At 37.6% G+C, this 25,718-nt stretch overlaps 1 protein-coding gene across 5 annotated transcripts; it reads left to right on the top strand.

Annotated features, from left to right (window-relative positions):
- The first annotated feature begins 4,082 nt into the window (after nt 1-4,082).
- On the top strand, nt 4,083-8,375 carry LOC141618739 (uncharacterized). 5 transcript variants are annotated; one of them, XR_012531485.1, is made up of 4 exons: nt 4,083-4,604; nt 6,323-6,574; nt 6,776-6,832; nt 7,165-8,375. XR_012531485.1 is itself a non-coding variant. In XM_074435815.1 (2 exons), exons 1-2 carry the CDS (start codon nt 4,151-4,153, stop codon nt 6,406-6,408), a joined length of 540 nt encoding a protein of 179 aa, XP_074291916.1. In that variant the 5' UTR covers nt 4,083-4,150; the 3' UTR covers nt 6,409-6,755. The 5 variants fall into 5 exon arrangements, 1 of the variants encoding a protein (XP_074291916.1); XR_012531487.1 differs by having other exon boundaries at nt 6,323-6,622; XR_012531483.1 differs by having other exon boundaries at nt 6,776-8,375.
- Nucleotides 8,376-25,718: the final 17,343 nt, after the last annotated feature.

Below are 25,718 nucleotides of genomic sequence, written 5' to 3'. Positions count from 1 at the left end.
ATGGTTATTGCGCAATGTATTGGCAGTAGCTCGCCACTAACGCTCCGGTAGTGTATTTAATAGAGTAGCTAGACGGGTTATATTATGTTATTAGTTACGAGTCCATGAGCCCGTCTTAGTTTATAACCCTAAACTCTACTGTACTATTTATTAACGAGATTGGAATGGAAAAGGCAGACAATTACGTTACCAAACTTATCAGTATTATTCAAACATGTTTCTTACCGCTATGAGTTTTTTATAGAATGGTTATCTGTATACAAGTAAAATATTATCCTAAATATTACATAACGGATAATATTAAATATTAGGAAATAATATCCCATATGTTAAAGGTTGGTACGTAACCACGTATGTTATGGTTAAAAATTACTCGATATAGCAAGGGTATAAGGTATGCATGGTGTATTTAGATGTTGCGTGTGAGCATAAATACAACGTGGTCGATTTCTAAACTTGTGGTGCATGCATGCATGGGCCGCCACTGAGCCGCTATACTTATCCCTTTTAGATAACTTCGGAAGTCACACCAAAAGATCATATGACTAATGTTTTCCCAAAATTGGAGTGACCAAAATTGTTATACCACCAATCTACAAGTATAAATTCCGGTGTAATATGGGTACATACGCTCAGTGGTAGAGCTAGGGGGTTGGTAGGGGCGGTCGTCCCTCTGGCGGATGAAAATTTCGAAGCTTTTAGTTAAATTTTTCGAAATTTTTTCGAGGGTACCTTATGAAATTAGTCGTTCGCCTCCCTAAGTTCAAAGTCTGGCTCCGCCACTGCATGCGCTTTAAGCATAAGACAGATTAAATAGTATAAATAAGACAAAAACAATGATGTAATAATTTAACGTTTACGTATGATACTTCTTTTGTTTCACTAAATTACACATAAATCTTTGATAATTTGTATAAGAAAATATGTTTACGTAATTACGTAAATGCAACGAATGAAATACCGCATGTACAATTTAAATGCGTTCTACAATAAAGCATTGTAAATCATTAACTAAAAATTTATGATGACCCGTGCCAAGACACAATAAATGATAGAAACTAGTACTATATAATAGGAATATTTATAATAGTTGGGCCTCAACCATCACCTTAAGGTTTTGGTTGAGTTGGTTCATAGGTTTTGGTTGAGTTGGTTCATCTATCACTATACTGTTTTACAATAATAATTATGTAAAATCGTTTTAAATCGCAATTCGACATAATATAACGACGATGAATAGGCACGTGGGTTGTAGGGCAATTCCATTGTCTCTTTCGTAACCTAATTGTCGTCCAGTCTGGCATGTACGCATGGCCCTTAGTGGCCATGGCATCAGATCCACACGATGAATCATCCAATCCATCATATGGCCTCATGCCTATCAGTATCATCCCTCAACTGTGTACATTATCATGCATAATAACTCTACTTGTCTTTACTGTCACTTAATAATTCATATTATTAAATTAAATCTAATATTATCTAAAATAATTAATAGTGAGTTGTTTATATAGCAAATTAGGAGTAACATTTTAATTCAAATTCATGTTTTATACCGTCAAATCTCGAAAATTATAAAGTGTTAAGAGTTTCATAACGTGGTTTACACACATGTGAATGTATTTTTTTTTCAAAATAAGCTATTTAGCAATCTATTTTCCGCTTTAGAGTCTGTCATACTATTTCTCCCTAATGACTCAACGTCATCACTTTTCTTTTGTTTTCAAATTTAAGCAAATATCGCTATTCAAACAACAATTTTGCCTATTTAAGGGTAAATCGCCATTATTTATAACGGCCATTTTCTTCATTTATTTTTAACCCCCAAAATAAACCAGAAGTTCGTTAAATTGCTTGTAACATTTTTATTCAATTTGTTAAATTGTACTCCCTTCGTCCCGGTCAATTGTTATCCTTTGATTTTGGCACAAAGACCAAGAAAAGAAGAAGGGGCCAATTATTAAATGACAAGTGGATAAAATTGAGTGTGAATGATCAAATTGTTTATTAAATGCATTTCTAAAATAGAAAGGACAACAATTGACGACTGAGACACCCAAAATGAAATAGGACAACAGATAACCAGAACGGAGGGAGCATATTCCAAAACTTATAGACTTTTGAGTCTCAGAACGTCACTATGCGTGCGAGCCATAACATAGATCCACCTCGATTAAGCTTGATTTAGTATGGGGTAAATATTTTCTTATTCACCTTGGTATAAATAAAAATCACTTTTACTATATGTTGTTGTATACTTGTATGTGAATTGATGATACTATCTATGATAATACTGGAGGTGGTCATGGGCCGGATTAGGGTTGGGCTCAGCCAGGCCAACCTTAAACCGGCCTTAAGGGAGTGGCGGGTTGGCCAGTTGCAGAATGACAGGCCCTGAAACATCCCATAGGAGGATCTAAGTCGGGTTGGGCTTAGCTAGGGTTCACCTGGCCCGAGTGATCAACAGGTCACTACGGAATACATGGGCTTTTTGGGCCTTGTGAGAGTGGGCCCATAAGAAGGCTGGTTGGCCCGGGCCAGGCTGACCCGTATAATTGACTTAGATCTAGATGATACATTAAAGGGGATAAGATTAAACATGTACTCCGTATACCAACACTTTACACTTTGATGTATACGACGGAATTAAGACAAATGTTAGCCGAGGAGTTGATCGAGGTGCAGTGTTGTTATCAGTGAGCAGTGGGGTTGGATATGTAGAAGTGGTAGCCTGTAATTTTGATTACCGATAGCTTATATCGACTAGGCCTGCTTGCATGCGATACATGCATGCACATATATCAGTATGATGCTCGATCACCTTTATTACAGTACATTTCATGCTTTAATTACCGGCGTCTTAAAATAAATTGAGGCTCTTTGCTTTATAAAAAAAAATATTGCCTCAAATATGCACACATAATTATGTTATCTTATTAGAGAATATTGTTATATTAGATAAGAGTATATTAGGCATATAATAATATGCTATAGAATATTTTAGATTTTTTTAAGGTTCTGGATTAATTTTTGATCAATAAAGCTTGTAAATTTAATCACCAAAATTAGAAGCTCAGTTCTCCTACTCATGGCTAAATTGATCGGAGCCTTAGATATCCCTAACTCCCTAATCAATCAAATATTGATTTCGATGGTGGAATGAAAAAAAATAAAAATTTATCAATTAACAAGTACGTAGCCAACAAAATGTTATTTGTAGTTAGGACTATATAAGCTCGAGGATTGATCAATGGTGTCAAATCAACAAAGTAATTAAGGGGAGTTACGTAGTGTGGTGTTGGGCTGGTGCGGGCTGGGTCAAGTCAGGGGCAGGCTGGGCTAGATTGGAGGAGCCCGGACACGACTCTAGAGGAGGAAGTGTACGCTAGGGGGAGTCGGGGAGGTTGTGTAGAACTGTGCCGAACTAAGGCTATTAGGTCCGAGCACGGCCTAGTTGGGGTAGGGTTGAGGCGGGCCGGATGGGCCCGTCCAATTTTTTCCTTTCTTAACAAGGCCAGCGAGTTTATGCAGAGACAAGGGTCGGCCCGGGGCCAAGCATATTGTGCTCTGTGGTCGGTGAGCCAGACAGACCACCAAAATCTTGCTCTACGTAAAAAGCTAGTTTAGTAACCTTAAAATTAATAAGTTAGTAAGTTTACAAATGAGCTTCAATATAAGAAAAATAGTTAATTCAAGTGATGAGAGCTTTTTATCTCAACCATAAAGTTTGGGGTTTAATCCTTACGCGTGTTATAATATGCTCATTTAAACAATAAAAAAAACAAATGAGCTCAATATATATGGAATCATGTCAACTCGAGTTAAGAGTCAAACTCCACACCGGGAATCCAAATGTTGAATTGAGTACGAATTAGATTATTTAGGAACTCGATTATTCAGACCGAGTCAATTTTATCCGGTCCAGTCAATGAGTCATTCCCCATACCATAGGGGTACCAAACTCAACATTATTCGCCAAAGGGCCACCAATACAATTTCACCGATATACGCACTCTTTACTCAAACACGTCACACAACGAGGGACCAATTTGCAAAAATCTCTCCCTATAAAAACCCTTGCACATTCCACCATTTCTCTCCAAACACAAACAAATTTCTCACAAAATCAAAAACACAGAAAACATCAAACATGGCGGATTACAGAAAAAACCCACAAACCCAAAAAATCTTCATTGAAGAAGATGAACAAGAATACCAATTAATCAATAAACAACAAGTAGAAGAAGAGGAAATAATTCAATGGAAGCCAAAAAAATCAAAGAAAAGGGTGCAACAAAAGGTGTGTTTAGAAGGATATGTAGAGCCATCAAACGACACCGTATTACCGAGAACAAAGAGTTTAACTGATGATGATTTGGATGAATTAAAGGGTTGTGTTGATTTAGGGTTTGGGTTTAGTTATGATGAGATTCCTGAATTGTGTAATACTTTACCTGCTTTAGAACTTTGTTATTCAATGTCTCAGAAGTTTCTAGATGATTCTAATCAACAGAGTGGTGTTGGTGGTGGTGGTGGTGGTAATGGAGATGTGAATGGGTTTGAGAGTTCTAGTCCTATGCCTACTTGGAAGATTTCTAGTCCTGGTATGTGAAAATTCTTGGTTTTTTATCGTTTTAATTTTGATTTTGTAGTTTGGAATGTGTTATTTGATCTGGGTTTTTGAATGTTTGTGGGTTTTGATTATTAAAAGTTTGATTATGTTGTTTGAAATGTGTTATTTGATCTGGGTTTTTGAATGTTTGTGGGTTTTGATTGTTAAAAGTTTGATTATGTTGTTTGAAATGTGTTATTTGATCTGGGTTTTGAATGTTTGTGGGTTTTGATTGTTAAAAGTTTGATTTTGTAGTTTGTAATGTGTTACTTGATATGGGTTTTTGAATGTTTGTGGGTTTTGATTGTTAAAATTTTGAATTTATTGATTGGAATGTGTTATATGATCTGGGTTTTTAGAATTTTGTGGGTTTTGATTGTTAAAAGTTTGGATTTGTAGTTTGAAACATGTTATTTGATCTGGGTTTTTGAAATTTTGTGAGTTTTGATTGTTAAAAGTTTTAATTTTGTAGTTTGAAATGTGTTATTTGATCTGGGTTTTTGAAATTTTGCAGGTTTTGATTGTTAAAAGTTTGATTTTGTGGTTTCGAATGTGTTATTTGGTTTTGCGGGTTTTGATTGTTCAAAGTTTTATTTTGTAGTCTGAAATGTGTTATTTGATCTTGGTTTTGTATGGTATTGAAGTTTTGTGGGTTTTGATTGTTGGGTTATTGTCATTCTCAGTTTTTGGTTTAAGTTTGAATCTTTGTATGAAATGTGCTAAAATGATCTGGGTTTTGTATGGTTTTTGAATTTTTTTGGGGGTTTGATTTGCAATTTTGTGTAAAGTTTTTATCTTTGTATGAAATTTGATGATTTTAACTTGGTTATTTAGAATTACAGGATTATATGTGCTGTTTTAATACTTGATTTTTGTTGAGCATTCTGTATTTAGTAGGATTTCTATCAAGTTCTTAGCTTTTCATGAATTTCGGTTCAACCTTTCCTGGTTTTATGATTTGGGTATGTTTGTTTGGGACTTGTCGAATTTTGCGGGTTTTGTAGTTATCTTTAATGGAAATTTGTTGCATTTTAATTAACTAGAGCGTTTTCGTGTCTTTATGAGATGAATTTGCTTGTTTTGGTATTTGATGATCTGGGTTGTCTTCAGTTTCTGTTACGAAAGACCGAATTATGGTGGTTGTCTTGTTGCAATTTTTTAGTTTTAGTTTATGAAAATTTATAGGCACGGTGTACCGTGTGCAACGCATTATCGTACACCCTAGCTAATAAGACCTCTCCGTTTTTATTCTTCACTGATTCCGCTTAGTTATTCGCAGAAAATGCTCTAAGATCTAAAATTCTCATTGGCTTGGTGTACGATGACATGATACACCTAGTGTAATCAAGAACTTTTCATCACTGTTGAATCCGATGTTTGAGATGAATGAGAGATTGTTATTTATTCATAGTTTTACATTTTGTGCTCCGTAATTGGTAATTTGCCATGTTTGTGCGTAATTGAATTGAAAGAAGCTTTTCTAAATTCTCTTAGCTTACCAAATCTGAAGATTTGTTGAACTTTCCTCATTTGTTGGTTGTAGTGCCAAACACGTAATGCCATGAATGCTCTTCTGGTGTTATGTTAGGAATGAGTTGGCAATGCTTTTTATTGATTTGTTTTACTCGTGAAAGTTCAACTCGGTCCTAATTATTGTATCGATGTGTCCATTTACATCCGTAGTTTTGTGTGCTCTCATTGTCTTTGCAGGTGACCATCCAGAAGACGTCAAAGCGAGACTGAAATTTTGGGCACAGGCTGTTGCGTGTACTGTTAAACTGTGCAGCAGTAGCTAAACATCATAATTCCGACTACACTTATTGGTCAATGACGAATGAAGGTCGTTATGTTAAAGATGAATGTTTTTCAGGATCTAAATGCTAGGCTCTCGAAACTTTGTGGGATAAACTTGGAGAAGATGGATCAGATTTCGCAGATCGTTTAAGAGGAGATAAATGTCAGGTCTGAGATTCATCAATTACCAATGATGGTCTGACATTTTATCCCGAGGTTTAGATACAACATGTGATTATTTGTAACCAGAGTAGATGAAATAAAAGAAAACCATTTTATTGAATAAAACATTTTCATTCTTTTTAAGTTTAATTGTGTTTGTGCTATTCGTTATTACTTTGTTCTTATACGAGTGTGGTTTGTCTGCAGTGATTATAACTCGAATTGCTACTTGGTCGGCTTCTTGGAGCCCTCTGCGTTACTGAGGTAACTCCTCTTATTGATAATCAATCAGTCTTGGATTATTTCTAATCCTTCTTGATTATCATCGATATGGAGGATGCTTCCTATTAACTTTTTAATTTTAATAGTCACTAACTCTTAATTCGACATTTGTTGTCTGCAAGCTTCATGTTCCTACGAAATGTCAATCCCGATATTGGCATTCTAATCTTATTTAACGTATAGTCACTAACTTGCTCTTGGCTATGAACTCCAAAATGGGAAGCTTGCACATGACATGTTTATTTGCGTTTAACTATTCATTTCCTCTTGTTAGCATCTAACTATTGACCTACTTATCTTGTTTAAATGCCTAGCTCGTAATGACTAACTTGTCCTCACCTTCGAAGTTGGAAAGCTTGTGAAGTCCTCTGATTATCATAGCTCGATGGAGGATGCTTGCTTTGTAAGTTCTGATTTTAATAACATTGATGCACCTACTAACATGTTAGCATAGTGTTCATCTCAGCGCTGCTATGGGATACTAACTTGTTATTGCGTGCGAAGACGAAGCATGCAAAATAAGTCTGTGTTGATGTGGCGCGCTTATCATCTAACTAGCTCGTCTGAGTTCTGACATATGTATCTTGTTCATACGAACAAAGGTTTGTTCTCTATAACTTATTTACTGAACTTTAGGCATTTTACGTTCTGTTCTAGAACGTGATGTAGATAACAAAATAACTCATTAGACCGTCTGCGTGCTAATGAGCCACTCAGATTGGGTCATTTTAGGGTATTGTTACTTCGTGCTAATTATCTGTGCGAGATTTGTCATGTCTAACCGTGGAATAGCAGTTGGACGACTTTGCTTGAAGGGATAACCATTATGGTAGTTTGGAAATAATGTCTTCGCCTTATCTAAGTTAAGGCGCTAGGGTAAGCGTTGTTGAAGTGAAACACGATGGAGAATTAAGTGCATGGAAGACATAATTATTAACTCTTTATCCTTGAGGCGCTTAGGTAACATTTTTTAAGCGAAACAACGGAGAACAAGGGCATGAAGACATAATTATTAACTCTTGGTGACTGACTAACTACTTGTTATTGCTTATGAAGATGTGAAAGCTTGAGAATGACTCTTAAGTTGTTGCGCTTCATGCCTTCATATACAGCAATTATGTGGTCATTAATCCGTGGTTGGTGCGTCTTATTCCGTAATCTCTCTGTCAATTTAGACAATTTGGGTTCACAAAGAGGTCCCTTCTCATGCGCTGAAGGATATTCTCTCATTAGGTGGACTCCCTGACTTTGGAAATTGGTACTATTCGATATCTAGGTAGTTGCGGTTGCCGATTCCTGTAGATACGCGACCAATGTGAAGTGTACGACTCCGTCAAGGGACATCTTGTAGAAGTTGTCCGATTGGTTGTATGACCCCTGTCGAAACTGCTGTAGCCTGTAGACACCTGAATTTGCTAACACTAACATAGGAGTTAGTTGTAATGTTTGAACAAGAAATCATGGACATGGACATGGACATGTCTTGTGTTTACGATCAGTGACAGGTTCGAATCTCCATTCTTTGTAATCCCCCTTCCGTTGCTATTATATTTTCTTTTTTTTTTTTTCTTTTTTAAGTTTTTTTTAAAAAAATAAAAAAATTATCAAATTGGCATAGCATAATTGCACATGTAATTATCATGCAGATTCCCCACATAATTGTCTTTCTAATTTGACTTTCATATTAAGTTAAATAATTTGACCACCATTATAATAAATTGAATAATTAATTAGGTTGGAAATCTTAGTGTACAACCTGTCCTAATCAACAGTTGAGCGAGTCCGGATTTTCTGTTCCATTTTCGTGTTTTATCTTGTGTCTCAATATCTCTCTATTTAACACATAAGCGCTAAATTTTCCCTTTATTGTAAGACTCTTATATCGTTTGTTAGAAAAAAAAATATAAAACAATAGAAATGGGCATAATAATTGGATGGATTGCACAAAAAAATTAACATGCTGATTCCCCACATAATTATCTTTCTTATTGCATGCTTAATTATTCTCATTGAAGACATGACATATCCGTCACAAGCTGAAGACGGATACCATTTTACCTCATAATGTACCCACTTTTTCTCTCTCTGCAACACTATTCATGTAGTCCCCTTTCTCCACTAACCCATTTTGTTACCATTTTATCTAACAAAATATCCGTCACAAATGGTAACCCGTCACAAGGGAGACCAATTGATAAAACTTGGATCTTTCTAATTTGACCCACATAATAAGTTTGAGCACATTATAGAATCACAAATTCTCATTTAAAACTGGCACTATCTGTCATAAGCTAAAAACATATAATACTCCTCTTACAACATGCAAGTGGCAAATCAAGTGTGAATTAAATGGAACACCTCACTTGTCCTCCCGGCTCCCACTTATGATATTGTGAGAGAGACACTATCCGTTTTCAACTTGTGACGGAGTATCCGTCTTTAATGAAACAAGCTGTTATAGAATAAGACGATTTTACACTTTGGGACGATCTGTATATTATTAATAAAAAGAGATCATCTTACATTATGAGACCGTCTTATAATACGATATTATAATAAGTAGAACAATGATTAGGTTGGAAATCTAAGTGTAAACAACATTAATGATTGGTATCTAGGTGGCCACATGATTGCCAGGTTGGTGAGCTAACAAATGGACCTACACGGCTACATATACTTTAGACTTAACTTACGTTGTCAATTTAATCACCAATTTAATTATGGTGGGAGGACGCACTTTAAGCTGCTCAACAAACTTTGTCAATTGTCCACCCATTAATTGTGCGAGATCTACGTATCTGACATTTCTTAATCACCTCTCTCAAATCATTGAAAAACTACTGCCACACCGAGATCGTCTCGCTTAGACTTGATTGATCTGCGTCTGCCTTATATAGAAGACCGTCTTATATAAGTTCTTTTATGTGTTGAGCGTCTAATTGTCGCCTGGAGTTCTCTGGTGCATGCATTGTAAGGCAGTTGCTGATATAGCTGCCTAGTGCTAAGTGTGCAGTAATAATGAAAACCAAATTCGAGTCTTGCGACTTTAGCGTAGTATTCCGTACTCCGTAGTATAAATAGATAGTCAAATACATTGATTTTTTGAATTCAAATACTCCCCCAGGAGAACAAAACCAGTTGATTTAGACACGCAGACAGACAGCTTTACGTCGACCAGGTAAACAAAGGCATTTTCATGCCAGGTACTCTTTTGGAAAACTTAATTGTAGCTAGATGCAACAGCTTCGTTGTCACATGTCTCTGCATCATCTACAATGGGAGGTTTGCGGATAACTAACCATAGTGTTTGGCATTAGGATCATCTCCATATCCCAACTAGCTACAAGGTGGATACTGAACTTATGGTTACACTTTGTTTGGAGTTAATTTTTAAGGCAGTCAAAAGAAAGACTCTTAATATTGACGGAGTTGAATTTAGGTTATGCGTATCACTTCTCATTGACTTGCAAATGGATCTAGTTGACATGTTCGATGAATTGATGAAACGAAAAGCAGAGTCCAGAACTGGACGTGTTAAAAAGACATCTTATCGTCTCGGTTATATGATTTTTGAATACCAAAATAGCTATTTTGTGAAGTACTCTTAGGGTATTTTGAATTGAGGGGTTTGGAGGGAAAAGAAAGGGAGAGAGAGTATGAGATTTAAAATTCCTTGTTTGGATAGCAAATAAGGGTAGAGAGAAATGGAAGGGAAGAGACTTGGAGGGATCCATTTTCCCTCCTCCAAGGCAAATTAAAATCTCTCCACAATAGTCAAGATTTTGAAGGAAATTGTATCCAAACACCCAAACACCCACACCCCATTTGCCCTCCCCTTCCCTTACCTCCCTTTTTCTTCCCTCTTTTCCCCTCGCTCCCTTCCCTTTCCCTCCACTTTTGCTATCCAAACACGCCCTTAGGGTGTGTAGAAGAGTGGCCGGAGTATGCAACCACCCTATCCAATTCTTAAGTGTCAGCTGATTCTCCAAGCCTGATAATCCCCTTACTATAAAAGCTAAGTCATTTAAAGGCTTTTGATTGATTCCCTGATTTAAGAGAATTTTTTTTTCATTTTCTATAGTTGACGCCATCACAAACTTGCCTTAAATTTATTTAATTATTATTTCATTCAATTATTATTTTTGAATATTACTTCTAATCATCGCACTAACATATTTCGTTTGTTATCTAATAATCAACCCGTGCATTTTTTTTCACAGGATTAAAACTAGTTTCTCCTTATTTCAAAATCACTAACCAATCAGCAAGTTTAAAGTTAGTTGGGTTCCAGTGTTGCTCAAATTGGGACGATTTTTTGAACGAGGCCCAAGTCCATATATAAATACAATAATTTTTTTTTTAACCTTTTGATTTTGAGTTCATTTTCTCTTTAGACATACTTTGAACTCAGCTTAAAGCCTTTTGACCTCTTAAATCAGAGCTGAAAACAAGTAAAGCTACAAACTTAACCCGACACTGCCTGTCTAAAAAGTGATCCGATAGAACCCGGCAATTTAGCAACCTGAAATTGACTTGGCTCGACCAGTTTGCAACCTCTAATAACAAGCAATACTAGCAGTAGTACTCCTATATTTTATATTAAGAAGAATTTCTAAGGTAATTTTATCCCCGGTGAATTCCGACTTGTTCTAAAATTAGAGTTGCGATAATACCAGGGGAAAAACTATTACGACAATAATTGCCTTAAAAATGTCATCGGGTTGTGTTTGTCAATGAGCATAGCTCATCGGGTTGGTTAGCGACCGATTGGTGATCCCCCCCATTTCCCCCACCAATCGGTCTCTAGCCCTTGTTGTGTCTGTCTTTGAGCATTGCTTTTCGGGTCAGTTTGGGACCGATTGGTGATCCCCCCATTTCCCCCACTTATCGGTCCTTTGTCCGTATGCCCCTTTCGTCTTGTTGGTTGGTTTTTGCATGTAAGGCGGTGGTCCTGGGAGGATTCGTTTGGTGATTTTGGTGTCCTTTGTTTTTCTGTGGTGTTTACTGGACTGTTGGGTTGTGTTTGTTGAGTCCGTCTGAGTGACATCTTTGGTCAGTGATTCGGTCCGTCTTTCTTTGTCATGTCGTCTTTGGGTGTTGTGGGTAGTGCTGGAGCTTGTTCGATCTTTTTTTCGTTTGTTGTTCCCGGTTGGCTTGGACTCTAGTTGGGTGAAGTGTGTTAGTTTGTGTGGTTGTGTCGGTTGGATTGTGTGGGTACGGGTTGGTTTATGGTGTTGGGTGGGCTGGATGTGGTGGTTTTCTAACATTTCAAATGTTGTCCCTTTGCCTTTTGTTTCTTTTGCAATTCCTAATAACCTCCTCCTATAGGAGCCTTGGTCGTCTCTTTAGTGGTAAGTCAAGTCCCTGTTACGGTGTTGGTGTTGAGGTGCTTCTGTCTCTGAGGGTTCGTGTCTCACATTGCATGTTGGATTTCTCGGTCCGTCTGTCCTACGATCAATGGGTGCGATCTCTAAGGTGTAGGAGATTTATCTCCGTCGAGGGCAGACTTCGTCTTGCCTCTCATCTTTTTTTTCTACGGTCTTTTCGCAAGAGCGTAAGTACATCTTGTTATCGTCAATCCGGCGTCAGTATGTTTCGACGGTATTGAAGGAAATCATATGTGTTCATCATATGATTGATTAATAAGCAGTAAGAATGCAGTATGTATTTGAGGAGATGAACGAGAAAGAAAGAAGGAGAAGGAGAGAGAGAGAGAGAGAGAGAGAGAGAGAGTTTGTCAGATTGAGAGTAATCTTGCTGAATTAAATTATGAATTAAATGAGTACAGAATATAGGATTGAGTCATCCTTATATACATGTAGTAAACCGACTTAACTATTGATATAACAAACTGTATAACTAACTTTGTTGACTCTTTGACTCTTGTAACTAACTTAGAGAATTATATATTCCAACACCCCCCCTCAAGTTGGAGGGTGTGGGTAACATCCCCAACTTGTTATGTAGAAGATTATGTTGTGGTCCAGGGAGAGCTTTAGTGAGGATGTCAGCTGGCTGCACATGAGTAGGCAAGTAGGATAAACTAATCAGACCTTCCTGCAACTTCTCCCTCACAAAATGGCAATCCAAGTCGATATGCTTGGTTCGTTCATGATAAACTGGGTTCTTGGCAATATGGATAGCAGCCTGACTATCACATTTCACAGGAACTGGCTGTATATCAGGGACTTCTATTTCTTTAGTAACCTGGTTAACCATGCCAACTCAGAAGTAAGCCTTCTTAAGGACCTATACTCGGCTTCTGCAGATGATAATGAAACAGTTTGCTGTTTCTTGGACTTCCAAGAAATCAATGTGCCTCCCAAAAATATTAAGAAACCACTGACTGATCGTCGTGTATGTGAGCAGGCAGCCCAGTCTGCATCACAGTAGCCAAGTAACGAATAATCTGCTTTGTTGTTAAGGAAGATGCCTTGTGTTAAGTCTTTAGAAATGTATCTGAGTACGTGATTTGCTGCAAGCCAATGCTGATCTCTTGGAAATGCCATGAACTGACTCAAAAGCTGAACTGCAAAAGAGATATCTGGTCTTGTATTTGTAAGATAATTCAATTTTCCAACCAATGACCTGTATTCAGCTGGGTTATCAATAAGATTTCCTGCATCAGGTGTCAATTTGATGGAGCAATCTAATGGAGCATTGACAGGTCTACATCCTTCTTGATTGAATTCTACAAGTAATTCTCTAACAAATTTCCTCTGAGTGATAATCATTCCATTTATAGTTGAAATGAACTCCATGCCTAAAAAATAATGTATGGATCCCAAGTCCTTAATCTTGAATGTGTTGTCCAAATACTTCTTCAGACTGTCCATCTCTTGTAAATGATCACCAACCATCAAAATATCATCAACATAGACTGCCAAAAATACTTGTTTGCCATCTGTCTTCTTTGAGAATAGTGAATAGTCATTCAGTGATTGTATATAACCTTTATTTCTTAGAGCTTGGACAAGCTTTGCATTCCATTGCCTACTGGCTTGCTTCAGACCATAGAGAGACTTTTGAAGCTTGCAAACCATGTTTGAACCTTGTGCTACTAATCCAGGGGGTAACTTCATATACACCTCTTCATGAAGATCACCATGAAGGAAGGCATTATTGACATCTAGTTGAGATAATGTCCAGCCTTTCTTGATGGCAACAGCAACCAGACTCCTTATGGTGGTCATCTTGACTACTGGGGAAAAGTTTCTGTGTAGTCTATCCCCTCCTTTTGAGTATAGCCCTTGACCACTAAACGTGCCTTATATCTTTCAATACTCCCATCAGACTTTTGTTTTACTTTAAAAACCCACTTGCAAGAGATAGATTTCTTGCCAGAAGGTAGGGGCACAATGGACCAGGTATTATTGGCCTCAAGAGCCTTGAACTCTACTTGAATGGCTTCTTGCCATTCTGGAAATATTGATGCTTCATCATAACTTTTTGGTTCGAGAATAGGAGTAGGAGTAGAAGTAGAAGAGAAAGTAGAATGCACATTGGCACAGATAGAGGTTTTGACAGTAGGAACAATATTCTCACATAAAGCAGTTAAAGTGTGACAGCAACTATTAGCATATGACATTGTAATACTCCGTATTTATGAGTCTTTGGGTACTCTATCGAGTAGGTCTTACTCTGTCGAGTAAGGGTGAGTTGCGTTTTAAAATAGCTTCTGACCTGTTGGGTACTCGATCGAGTAACTAGGATACTCGATCGAGTAAGGAGGCACTCGATCGAGTACCTTAGCTACTCGATCGAGTAGCTGAGTTAGCGGGTGATAATTCGACGGGTTTTGTTAATAACACGGATTAATATATAAAGCTTTCCGTCACTTTCATAATACACTTTTACAAACCTAATAACATTAAAAGGGAGATTCAAGTTACGTTCTTCGCATTCATCCGTGTTGTTGACAAATCCCGGAGCTTGAGAGGTCGGATTCCATCGTTCTTTATACCTTTGTGATCCTTGTGTCGAGGGTAAGATCTACATACCAATTTTATAGTATTTCGTCAAGTTTCGTTAAACCCTAATTTTGGGATTGGGGGTTTTGTTGTAGATAATGATTGGTAGTGATTATGTGTATGTATAATAGGAGAAGGATTTGTAGAAGAGGCTTTTTTTATACAGCTGTTGAGACCGTCTGGTTGTGTTGCTGTTCCAGGTAGGATTTCCTACTCAGTATTAGTCCCATAATGGGATGATTGTTGATGTGTTGTGATTGATTGTTTGATATAGTAATTGTATTGTGATTGTGATTGTGATTGTGATTGTGATCTTGTCTATGGTTCGCGAGGCGTGGCCTCGGCTGAGTGAGGTCACTTGCGGGAGTGGCTTCACGCCCTAGTTTCGCCTTCTGTGGAACCCGCCACAGAAGGGATGTGCACATTAATGGACAGGGTTATCGCTCATTATGAGGAGCGGGGATTTGGTGGGTACGGTTGCGGTCCCCATGGCGGGTAGTCCAAAGGTGGACGATCGGTGATTGAGATTGTTGGAATTAGTGTGGTTGTGTGTGAGACAGTTAAACCGTCTGCTTATCTTATTGTTGATATATATTGAGTTGTGTGATTAGTCTTGACGACCCGTTTAAATGTTTTAAAAACGTGGTGATCCATTCGGGGTGGTGAGCAATTATTGAGCGGTATGATATGACGCGTATGGGATAGGCGGGATGAGTCATTACGTGGCGATTAGAAGTTTTCCATTGTGTCGGACGATGTTTTATAGCTTTGATAGTTTTAGCAAGAGACCGTCGAGAATCTTGTATTTCTTTTATCAGTTTGGAATTGCTATGTAATCACTTTAAACATTATATACTTTTAAGTATGTTTCGTTATTGTCTTATGATTATCATTGCCTCGGGGAACCGAGATGGTGGCATCCTTATACCTGAGTGGTCCTGGTAAGGCACTTGGAGTATGGGGGTGTTACAAATGGTATCAGAGCGACGATCCTGAAACCTGTAACCAATAAATTTAATGAATATAGGGAGTCAATGAAAATGAACCCGAGGTAAAGGTTGTAGGAGCTAATGCAAAGGCTTGGGAGACGTCCTAAAGTCGCGAACTCACCCTACAATTTTGAACCGGTCACCATGGGATATGAGTCGGGATCGCTATGTGTTTATCTTGTGAATTGTGTACCTATGTGGTGATGTGTGGCATGAATCGGTGGATGTATGTATGTGGAGAATGAGGAATGTGTAGAAAAGATGGTGATAATGTGATTTCGTATGTTGTTGATTGAAAGCATGTTGCATGATAGTTGATTTACAATGTTGGTTGGAATTGTTAGAAAAGTGTATGAGAATGATGAGTAATGTGTTGGAAATGGATGAATTGATTGGAAAAGATGAAGTGGCAATTGCATGAGAATATGAATTTTGTGATTATGAACATGTTTAGGTCACGAAGTGTATTTGTAATGTTGTTGTATTAGTAACAGGGAAATAGGATTTGTAATGTATGTGAATGTTGTGTTACGAAAAGTTATAAAATTTAAAGTATGCGGTTAGTACATGACTAATGAGTTAAATAATATATGTGCATGATGGATGTTGTTGCTTGATTTTTGAAGATGGTAACATGAGATTAGTAATACTGGTTTTATGTGTACTGAGTCGTTTTGTCTACCTTGCTGTTTAAGTCGTTTGGGAAGTAAAAATCAATAGTTGTGTTTTTCGTTTATAAAGAGGTTGTCTTTAAACTGTTATAACTTGAGATGCATAAATGATTTTGATGTGATTCCAATTGGAGGTGATAGCTTGTCCTTTTACGATTCTAACGATAGGTCACACGCCCAAAACGACCAAGAAATGAGTGAGTTATGACTGCTTTTACTGAAAACGGACAAAGTCTTGAGAGATTGGGGTACTCGATCGAGTATCCTTGGTACTCGATCGAGTAAGGGGCACTCGATCGAGTACGTTAGTTACTCGATCGAGTAGCCCTGGTGATTTGTTTTACGTGCTTCCGATCTTCACCTACTCGATCGAGTAAGTCACTTACTCGATCGAGTGGCTCTGCATACTCGATCTAGTGACCCCTGTTTTGGGTCATATGCTTATCTTTGACATTCGTTGCATATTATGTTTAATTCAAAGTTGTTATTTTACTTCTTTATGCATTGTTTTACATGTAAGTTGGTCTTGATACGTAAGTTACCCAATCTTATGGGGTGGTGAGTGGCACCTTATGGTGAGTATGAATTTGGTGGGAGGAGATGAGCTATATGTGGTTGTGCTGAGAAGTGGAAAAAGAAAAAGAATATTGATGAGTTGATTGAGGCATGGTGCAAGTTTTGGTGAGACGTGGTGAGTGATTTATTCGCGAAATTGAGTGATGTGAAAGTAAGTGAAAGTGGGTAAGGGATGATGTGGGTCTAAGGAACGTGAGAATGAAAAGATTGAAAGGAAGGTTTGGATAGTGGCAACTTGAGATGTGTAAAGAATTATGGAGTGAGATGGTTAGGAGTCGTGTGGGTCAAGAATATATGTAGTGAAAGTTCGTTTTAAAGGGGTTGAGAAGAGTGGTATATAGTGAACTTTATGGAGACATGTTGCGAGGTGGATTTGTAGACAGTGAGTGAGTTTGGGAGATTTGGTTTATTAAGAGGTGAAATTACGTGTGATTTCTTTGGGCATTTAACGGCATGAAATAAACTTGTTTAAACAGTGAACGTTGATTTTATGGATAGGTTAGTGACAAGTGTGAGCGATAACATAATAAGAGAAGATCCATGGTAAGAAAGAGTGAGATGATATCGACATGAAATAATGGGATTTGAGCTTTGGCGGAATGAGAAGGTAACCTTAAAGAATTAGATAGAAGTAATAAGGAGTTGAACTATTAAATGGTATTGTTGAGTATAAAGAGAAAATAAGGATAAAAGTAAGTTGAGAAAAATGTTCACCGGAGTTATGTGACATAAAAGTAAGGAATCGTCGAGATGTATGATACTGTTAAGAGTAAGTAAGTTAATGGTTATATACAGAAGTGTCAGGACAACATGATTAATCATGAGTTTAGAGGAATTAAGGGAGTATGAAGTTGGTGGAGTATTTGCACGATACGAGATTTTTGGTGGAGAGTTAGATGATGATACAATTAAGGATAGTATTGGAAAGAATGTTGAGGTAATTTTGTTGATGGGTTTGATGTTCGTTGTTTGGGATGTTAACCAAAGATAGGAAAGAAATCGTGATGTTTAGAGATGGGTGTAAGAGGTTTGATGTCCGGACAGTGGTAGTGTTATGATTTGTGACTAGTGGTTAAGGGTGATGATATATTAGAAAGGTAGCAATCCTAAAGAGGTTGATTTTGTAGAGACCAGATTGATATGTATGGTTGTGAGAGAGCATAGGACGTGGTTATATGAGGCGGTTGTTAGTAGTTGAGTATTAATGGTATGGTTATATTTGGCATGAGGTGATGGTTATGCGAATGAGAGAATGTGTTATGAGGGGCATACGAATTAAGCTCGGGTGAGAGGTAACTTTTATCTGGTGGTAACTTACGTGATCAGGATTGACTGGTTAGATGTGATTACGGATCTGTGATATATAAATGTTTGTGTGAGGTTTTGACCTCACAAGACGTGGTATGGTGTGATTATCATAAAGTTGTTATTTGAATGTTCTGTAATGCATGTTGAGTACGCTAATCTAATTGAATGATATTCAAAAAGGTAATAATTTGAGTGATCCGCATGATAGCTATACTTGTATGTATTCATGATACATGTCAAACTCGTGATATGGTAAGAGGATGATATTCACGAGGTTATTATCTGTTTAATTCATATAATATGTTGCTTGTGATTTAGTAAAGTGGATTTGAGTAAGTTTTTCTTGTTCGAGAAGTTATGTTGAGCCAGTACTTATGGGATTGTGTAAGTTGTGATGACTATCGATGTGGTTGTGGTGCCTCGGGTGGTGATCCGGGCACGATATTTAGTGTTGTGATGCGGGTATTTTCGCATCATCATGTGTGGTGTTGGTGGCGGTGTTGTGATGCACACGGGATGTGGAGGAGTAGGCGGGATGTTTATGATTCGAGTTTCAAAGTACATACCAGATTATACATAGATTGTTGTTTTGTTTGATGTTGCTCCTGCGAGTTTCGATTTAGTGCGATAGACAGTTGTCTTGTTTATTGATGTTTCTTACCGATTCGATTTTGGTATGAGAGTAGAGTATGATATGAAGAGAGTTGTATATGTTTTCGTTGTTGTCATGGTATAGTGACATTCTGTTGATGGGACACAGTCGTCAGAAGTTGTTACAGTACTTTTGATCTTGTTTTAAGATGAGGCTTTAGACATGGTCATGGTAAGTAATCGGTGGAACATGTGTTGTATTGATCTGGACGCTGCAGGTGGTTCATAATCAGATTTTGGGACAGTGAGTGTAGGGTGTTGGGAATTAGTGTCATGTTAAGTTTTGTATGAGTTTTGCGGTAATAAAGAAAAGAACTTGAGGATCTAGTGTGAGTGTACGTAACAGGTGTGGATCGTGAAAAATGCTTTTGACGATAAGAGTTTTATGTAGTTTATATAGAGAGGTGTGTCATATTGCGGTAATAGGGAACAAGTGAAGTTTTGGATTAAGTTAAGAATTTTGTGGTATAGGTTAGGTGGTGTGACGAGTGAAGTGAAGTATGAGAGTTGTTTAAGTAAGAGAGCCTTGGATATGTGCATGGCGAGTGTTTAGGTTCTAGGTGGTTATCTTTGACATGCGGTGGTGATGAGGATAATGAAAAGATATATCTAGGATTTAGTATTAGTGAGTTACGAGGATGTAACATTTATCTTAAGAGGAGTAGGATGCGATAAAAGAGATTTTGATGGTTGTACATATGGTAGTATATTTGGACGTAGAGTGTTGGTGTAGCATAAGATATGGATTTGTATATGTTGTGGTTGATAGTGTTAAAAGGTCATGGACGTGCTTGTAGTAGTTCGATGTTAGGAATGCGAGAATACTTGATAGTGTTGTGATTGGATGATGAGGTTATGAGTGTGAGTAAACTTCGAGGACGAAGTTCCTTTTAAGGGTGGTAGAATGTAACATTCCGTTTGATGTTTATGTAGTTGGTTATGTATGGAGTTAGTGTCGGGAGAGTTTCTGATGTAGTTGATACGACATCGTGAGCGAGGTGTGGAGGTAGGAATAGTTGGTAGAGTTGGTGTTAAGAGTTCATGGCTTCATGTTCTGTAAGTTGGGGTTTTGTTTTGAGTTCTTAGTAGCTTTGTTGCGTCTTGACCGAGTTAGTATGTTTGTTTTTTTTATGTATGGGTTGAACTTCGGGGACGAAGTTCTTTTTAAGGAGGGAAGACTGTAATACTCCGTATTTATGAATCTTTGGGTACTCTATCGAGTAGGCCTTACTCTGTCGAGTAAGGGTGAGTTGCGTTTTAAAATAGTTTCTGACCTGTTGGGTACTCGATCGAGTAACTAGGATACTCGATCGGGTAAGGGGGCACTCGATCGAGTACCTTAGCTACTCGATCGAGTAGCTCGGTTAGCGGGTGATAATTCGACGAGTTTTGTTAATAACACGGATTAATATATAAAGCTTTCCGTCACTTTCATAATACACTTTTACAAACCTAATAACATTAAAAGGGAGATTCAAGTTACGTTCTTCGCATTCATCCGTGTTGTTGACAAATCCCGGAGCTTGAGAGGTCGGATTCCATCGTTCTTTATACCTTTGTGATCCTTGCGTCGAGGGTAAGATCTACTTACCAATTTTATAGTATTTCGTCAAGTTTCGTTAAACCCTAATTTTGGGATTGGGGGTTTTGTTGTAGATAATGATTGGTAGTGATTATGTGTATGTATGATAGGAGAAGGATTTGTAGAAGAGGCTTTTTTTATACAAATTTGTTGAGACCGTCCTGTTTGTGTTCTTTGTTCCTGGGGATTTCTACTCGGATTAGTCCCATAATGGAATGATTGTTGATGTGTTGTGATTGATTGTTTGATATAGTAATTGTATTGTGATTGTGATTGTGATTGTGATTGTGATTGTGATTGTGATCGTTGTCTATGGTTCGCGAGGCGTGGCCTCGGCTGAGTGAGGTCACTTGCGGGAGTGGCTTCACGCCCTGGTTTCGCCTTACATGGAACCCGCCACAGAAGGGATGTGCACATTAATGGACGGGGTTATCGCTCATTATGAGGAGCGGGGATTTGGTGGGTACGGCAGCGGTCCCCCATCACACGGCACGTCCGGTCCAAAGGATCGGTGATTGAGATTGTTGGAATTGGTGTGGTTGTGTGTGAGACGTTAAACTGTCTGCTTATCTTATTGTTGATATATATTGAGTTGTGTGATTAGTATCTTGACCCCGTTTAAATGTTTTAAAAGCGTGGTGATCCATTCGGTGGTGGTGAGCGATTATTGAGCGGTATGATATGACGCGTATGGGATAGCCGGGATGAGTCATCACGTGGCGATTAGAAGTCTTCCGCCGTGTCGACGATGATGTTTTATAGCTTTGATAGTTTTAGCGAGACCGTCGAGAATCTTGTATTTCTTTTATCAGTTTGGAATTGCTATGTAATCACTTTAAACATTATATACTTTTAAGTATGTTTCGTTATTGTCTTATGATTATCATTGCCTCGGGGAACCGAGATGGTGACATCCTTATACCTGAGTGGTCCTGGTAAGGCACTTGGAGTATGGGGTGTTACAGACATATTGCAATTTCTGTTGTTGTTCTTACAAACATAATCCTGTAAATAGGATGGTGGCTTTGAAGCCCTAGTGGACTGTCTGACATGAGGGTTTGCAGTAGTAGTAGAAGAAGGAATTGGTGTATCAGTAGTGACAGAAATAGGCTGACCAGAAGACTCTGTAGTGACAGTATCTGGTATACCAGGACTCTCTGATTGACTATTAATATTATCAGTGGTATGTATGTGAGTGGTAGCAGGGATACTAATATCAGAAACAGATAAGGGAATGCAATGTTCAGTTTGATCTTTAATATAAGGAAAAACATTCTCATGGAATATGACATCTCTTGAGTTAAAAATGGAAAAAATTTTCTAAATTTAAAAGTTTGTATGCTTTCTTGACATATGGATACCCTAAAAATATACATGATACTGCTCTAGCACTGAACTTATCTCTGCCAGGCTTAGGAGTTGAGGCATAAGCTAAACAGCCAAAACTTCTCATGTGAGTTAAATCAGGAACAGTGCCAAATAAAACCTGATAAGGAGAAAGGAACTGCAAAACTTTTAAAGGTAACCTATTGACAATGTAAGTAGCTGTTAATACTGACTCACCCCAATACTTGAGAGGCAAATTAGATTGGAATTGCAAAGCTCTAGCAGTTTCTAACAAGTGTTTGTGTTTGCGTTCTGCAACTCCATTCTGCTGTGGAGTATGGAAACAAGATGTTTGATGGAGAATACCATTGTCTAGAAAAAAATTTGGCAATAGATTGACTAGTACCTAGCTCAAATGCATTATCTGATCTTATGATTTTCACTTTCTTATCAAACTGAGTTGCTACCATTTGAATGAAAATTTTAATGAACTCAAAAGCATTACTTTTAGTGGATAATAGATGAGTCCAAGTGCAACGAGAGAAATCATCAACTATGGTTAAGAAATACTTGTATCCATTGTATGTAGGTGTTTTATAAGGACCCCATAGATCTATGTGTATTAATTCAAAAGGACTAAAGGATACAGTATCACTGATAGAAAAAGACAGTCTATGCTGTCTGGCCTTTGCACAAATATAACAAGTTGATAATTCTTGTTCATTATTCAAGACATTACATATTTTCATGTGTTTCAATTTGTAAACAGGTACATGTCCTAATCTGTGATGCCAAACTTCACTAGAAATAGCAGCTAAAGCAACTGAATTCGAACTACTACATTTATTATCAGCATGTTCAGCAGTATCTATGTATTGAGCAGGTTATTGAAGCAAGTAAAGATCATTATAATTTCTACCAAGGACCAAGTGCCTCTTGGAAGAGTCCTGCAGATAGCAAATGTCAGAGGTAAAACTACACACAGTACTTAGTTGTTTATTTAGTTTACTTATAGAAAGGAGGTTGAACTTAAAACAAGGCACATAAAACACATTATGCAGAGAAAAACTTTCAGTGTCAGGTACTGTACCAACAACATCAATTTGCACAACATGACCATTAGGCAAGGAAATATTGAAGGGTTTATCAATGCGTCTAAATTCAGAAAACAGACCCTTATTTGAGCACATATGATCACTTGCTCCTGTGTCAAGTATCCAGGAATTAAATAAAGTATGGTTATGTATTTTAGAAGAGTTAGAATTACCTGCAAAGTTTGCAGAAGATGCTGGAACATTAGTTTCTGAATTATTATTACCAGTAGAACCACCAGCATTCTCACTTAAAGGAGTATCCTGATCATTAAAGACATTGCCTGCAAATCTTCTGTTCTTGTTCTGAAGATGCTTACACACTTCAACTTTGTGGCCATACTTCTTACAATAATTGCAAAAAGGTACAGAAGCCTGTTGATCACCAGTATACTGTTGCTTCCCTTTGAAATTACCAAACTGATTAGCAGTATTTCTGTTAAAAGATCCATTGTTGTTATTTGTGTAGCCATTCATCTGATTATTGTTCTGAAAATTGGGATTAAAATTGCCAGATCTTGGGGGATTCCTTTGATTGAAACTATTAGGGTTTCCAGAATTATAATATCCAGTATTGTTGAAGCTGCCAGAATTGAAATTTCCAGAATTTCCTTGATGAAACCTGTTATTCCCACCATAGCCATTCTTGGTATTAATATTCTTGGCATATAAAGCTGCTGAGTCCATCTGAACTTGTGAACTGCTGTGAATTTCTCGCTGACCTTCCTCCTGAAGAAGAATATTGTAAACTGAAGACAGTTTTGGCAGTGGATGTTGCATCAGAATAGTACCCCTGATCACTCCATAAGATTCATTCAGATTCATCAAGAATTGCACTACTCGCTGATCTTCTTGAAATTTCATTTGTTTGATCTTTGCACCGCATTGACAATTGCAGATGCAAGGAGGATTCATACCCATTCCATCTATCTCATCACAAGTAGTCTTCATCTTGGTGTAGTAAGCAGCAATACTATCACTGCCTTGTCCAAAATCTGATAACTTCTTTTGTACACCATACAGCTGTGCGCCATTGGATTGGCCATATCTTTCTTCCAGCTCTTTCCAAGCAACCTCAGCAGTAACACTATACAAGATTGATTTTGCAATCTCAGGGGTGCAAGAATTGAAAATCCAAGAGAGCACGATATCATTACACCTTTGCCACAAATCTGCTGCAGAAGAATCAGAAGCTGTAGGAACAGGTCTAGTGATGCTACCATTAATAAAACCAAGCTTGTTCTTCGCAGATAGAGCTATTAATATAGCACGTCTCCAGCCTCCATAACCAGTCCCATAAAAAAGAGTACCAACCAATTTCATTCTAGTTTGATCAGAATGATGTATGTAAAGCGGATCATTGACCCCAATTTCATTGTTATTGCTAGAATCTTGGCCTGTCATGTTTAAAAGAAAATTTCTTGTTTTGATGATAGAATAGAAAGAATGCAGAAACGAAAAACGAAAAACAAAAAACAAAAAACAGAAAAAGAGATTTATGATGCAGCGGAAAGTTGAAAACAAATGGGGATATGCAGAAACAGGATCAAGATGATCCTGCTCTGATACCATGAAGGAAATCATATGTGTTCATCATATGATTGATTAATAAGCAGTAAGAATGCAGTATGTATTTGAGGAGATGAACGAGAAAGAAAGAAGGAGGAGAGAGAGAGAGAGAGAGTTTGTCAGATTGAGAGTAATCTTGCTGAATTGTATTATGAATTAAATGAGTACAGAATATAGGATTGAGTCATCCTTATGTACATGTAGTAAACCGACTTAACTATTGATATAACAAAATGTATAACTAACTTTGTTGACTCTTTGACTCTTGTAACTAACTTAGAGAATTATATATTCCAACAGGTATTTGGAGGTCTTCTGTGTTAATGATGATGATACCAGCGTTCGTGACCAAGATGTCGTCCCGTGCCATTCTACCATCGTTTGTCTTGCTTATCTTAATATCGCTTCTTTTCTTTTTTATAAATGTTATGTAATCTCGATGTATGGCTTTGTAGTGCTAGATCTGGTTGTTAAGTGTCTGGTGCTACCTAGTCGAGTAGCTTACTCTGTATTATTTACAATAATGTAAGTTATTCAACCTTCTATTAAAAAAAAAAAATGTCATAAACTCTAGTCGCCCACTCACGAATTACCATAGCACAAGGCATGAAATAGAGCTGATCAAATGGCCCACCCTCGACAGCCTAGTCCAGTATAATTCGGCCCAATTTTTTCCCTACGTGGGCTTTAGACTTGGCCCAAAAAAGCGCCGATGTACATTTAGGCAGAGTACGGAGTACGGACCTCGCTTCCGCCTATTTTTGAGCCTGGCACGGCCTGAATAACAATAGAAAAGTGAGAAAACGAAACTTTTAGTAACCAATAGCCAAATTAAAATAATCTTAGCTAAATGTCCGACAAAACTCGATTTCCAATACAATATATATGTACTCTTTTTTTCAAGAAGGATACATTTTACATGTCTTGGTGTGTATAAGCTGTATAGTAGTAACTACTAGTCCCTCTGTCTCAATAAAATAAGTGTAAACTATGAACTGGATCAACCCTCCTACTTTTGTACTAAAGTACTAACTTAATAAACTTCCTTAGCCCAAACGGTGGCGTTATCCCAACAGAGTCGGGTTAGGCTGACCCTTTTGGCCTATATCTCTAACATCATCTTCATTTTAGAGTT

Source organism: Silene latifolia, chromosome X, assembly GCF_048544455.1.
Source record: "Silene latifolia isolate original U9 population chromosome X, ASM4854445v1, whole genome shotgun sequence".
Classification (NCBI taxonomy): domain Eukaryota; kingdom Viridiplantae; phylum Streptophyta; class Magnoliopsida; order Caryophyllales; family Caryophyllaceae; genus Silene; species Silene latifolia.
The sequence above is the reverse complement of the archived record's forward strand: the minus strand, read 5'-3'. Positions and strand labels throughout refer to the sequence as shown.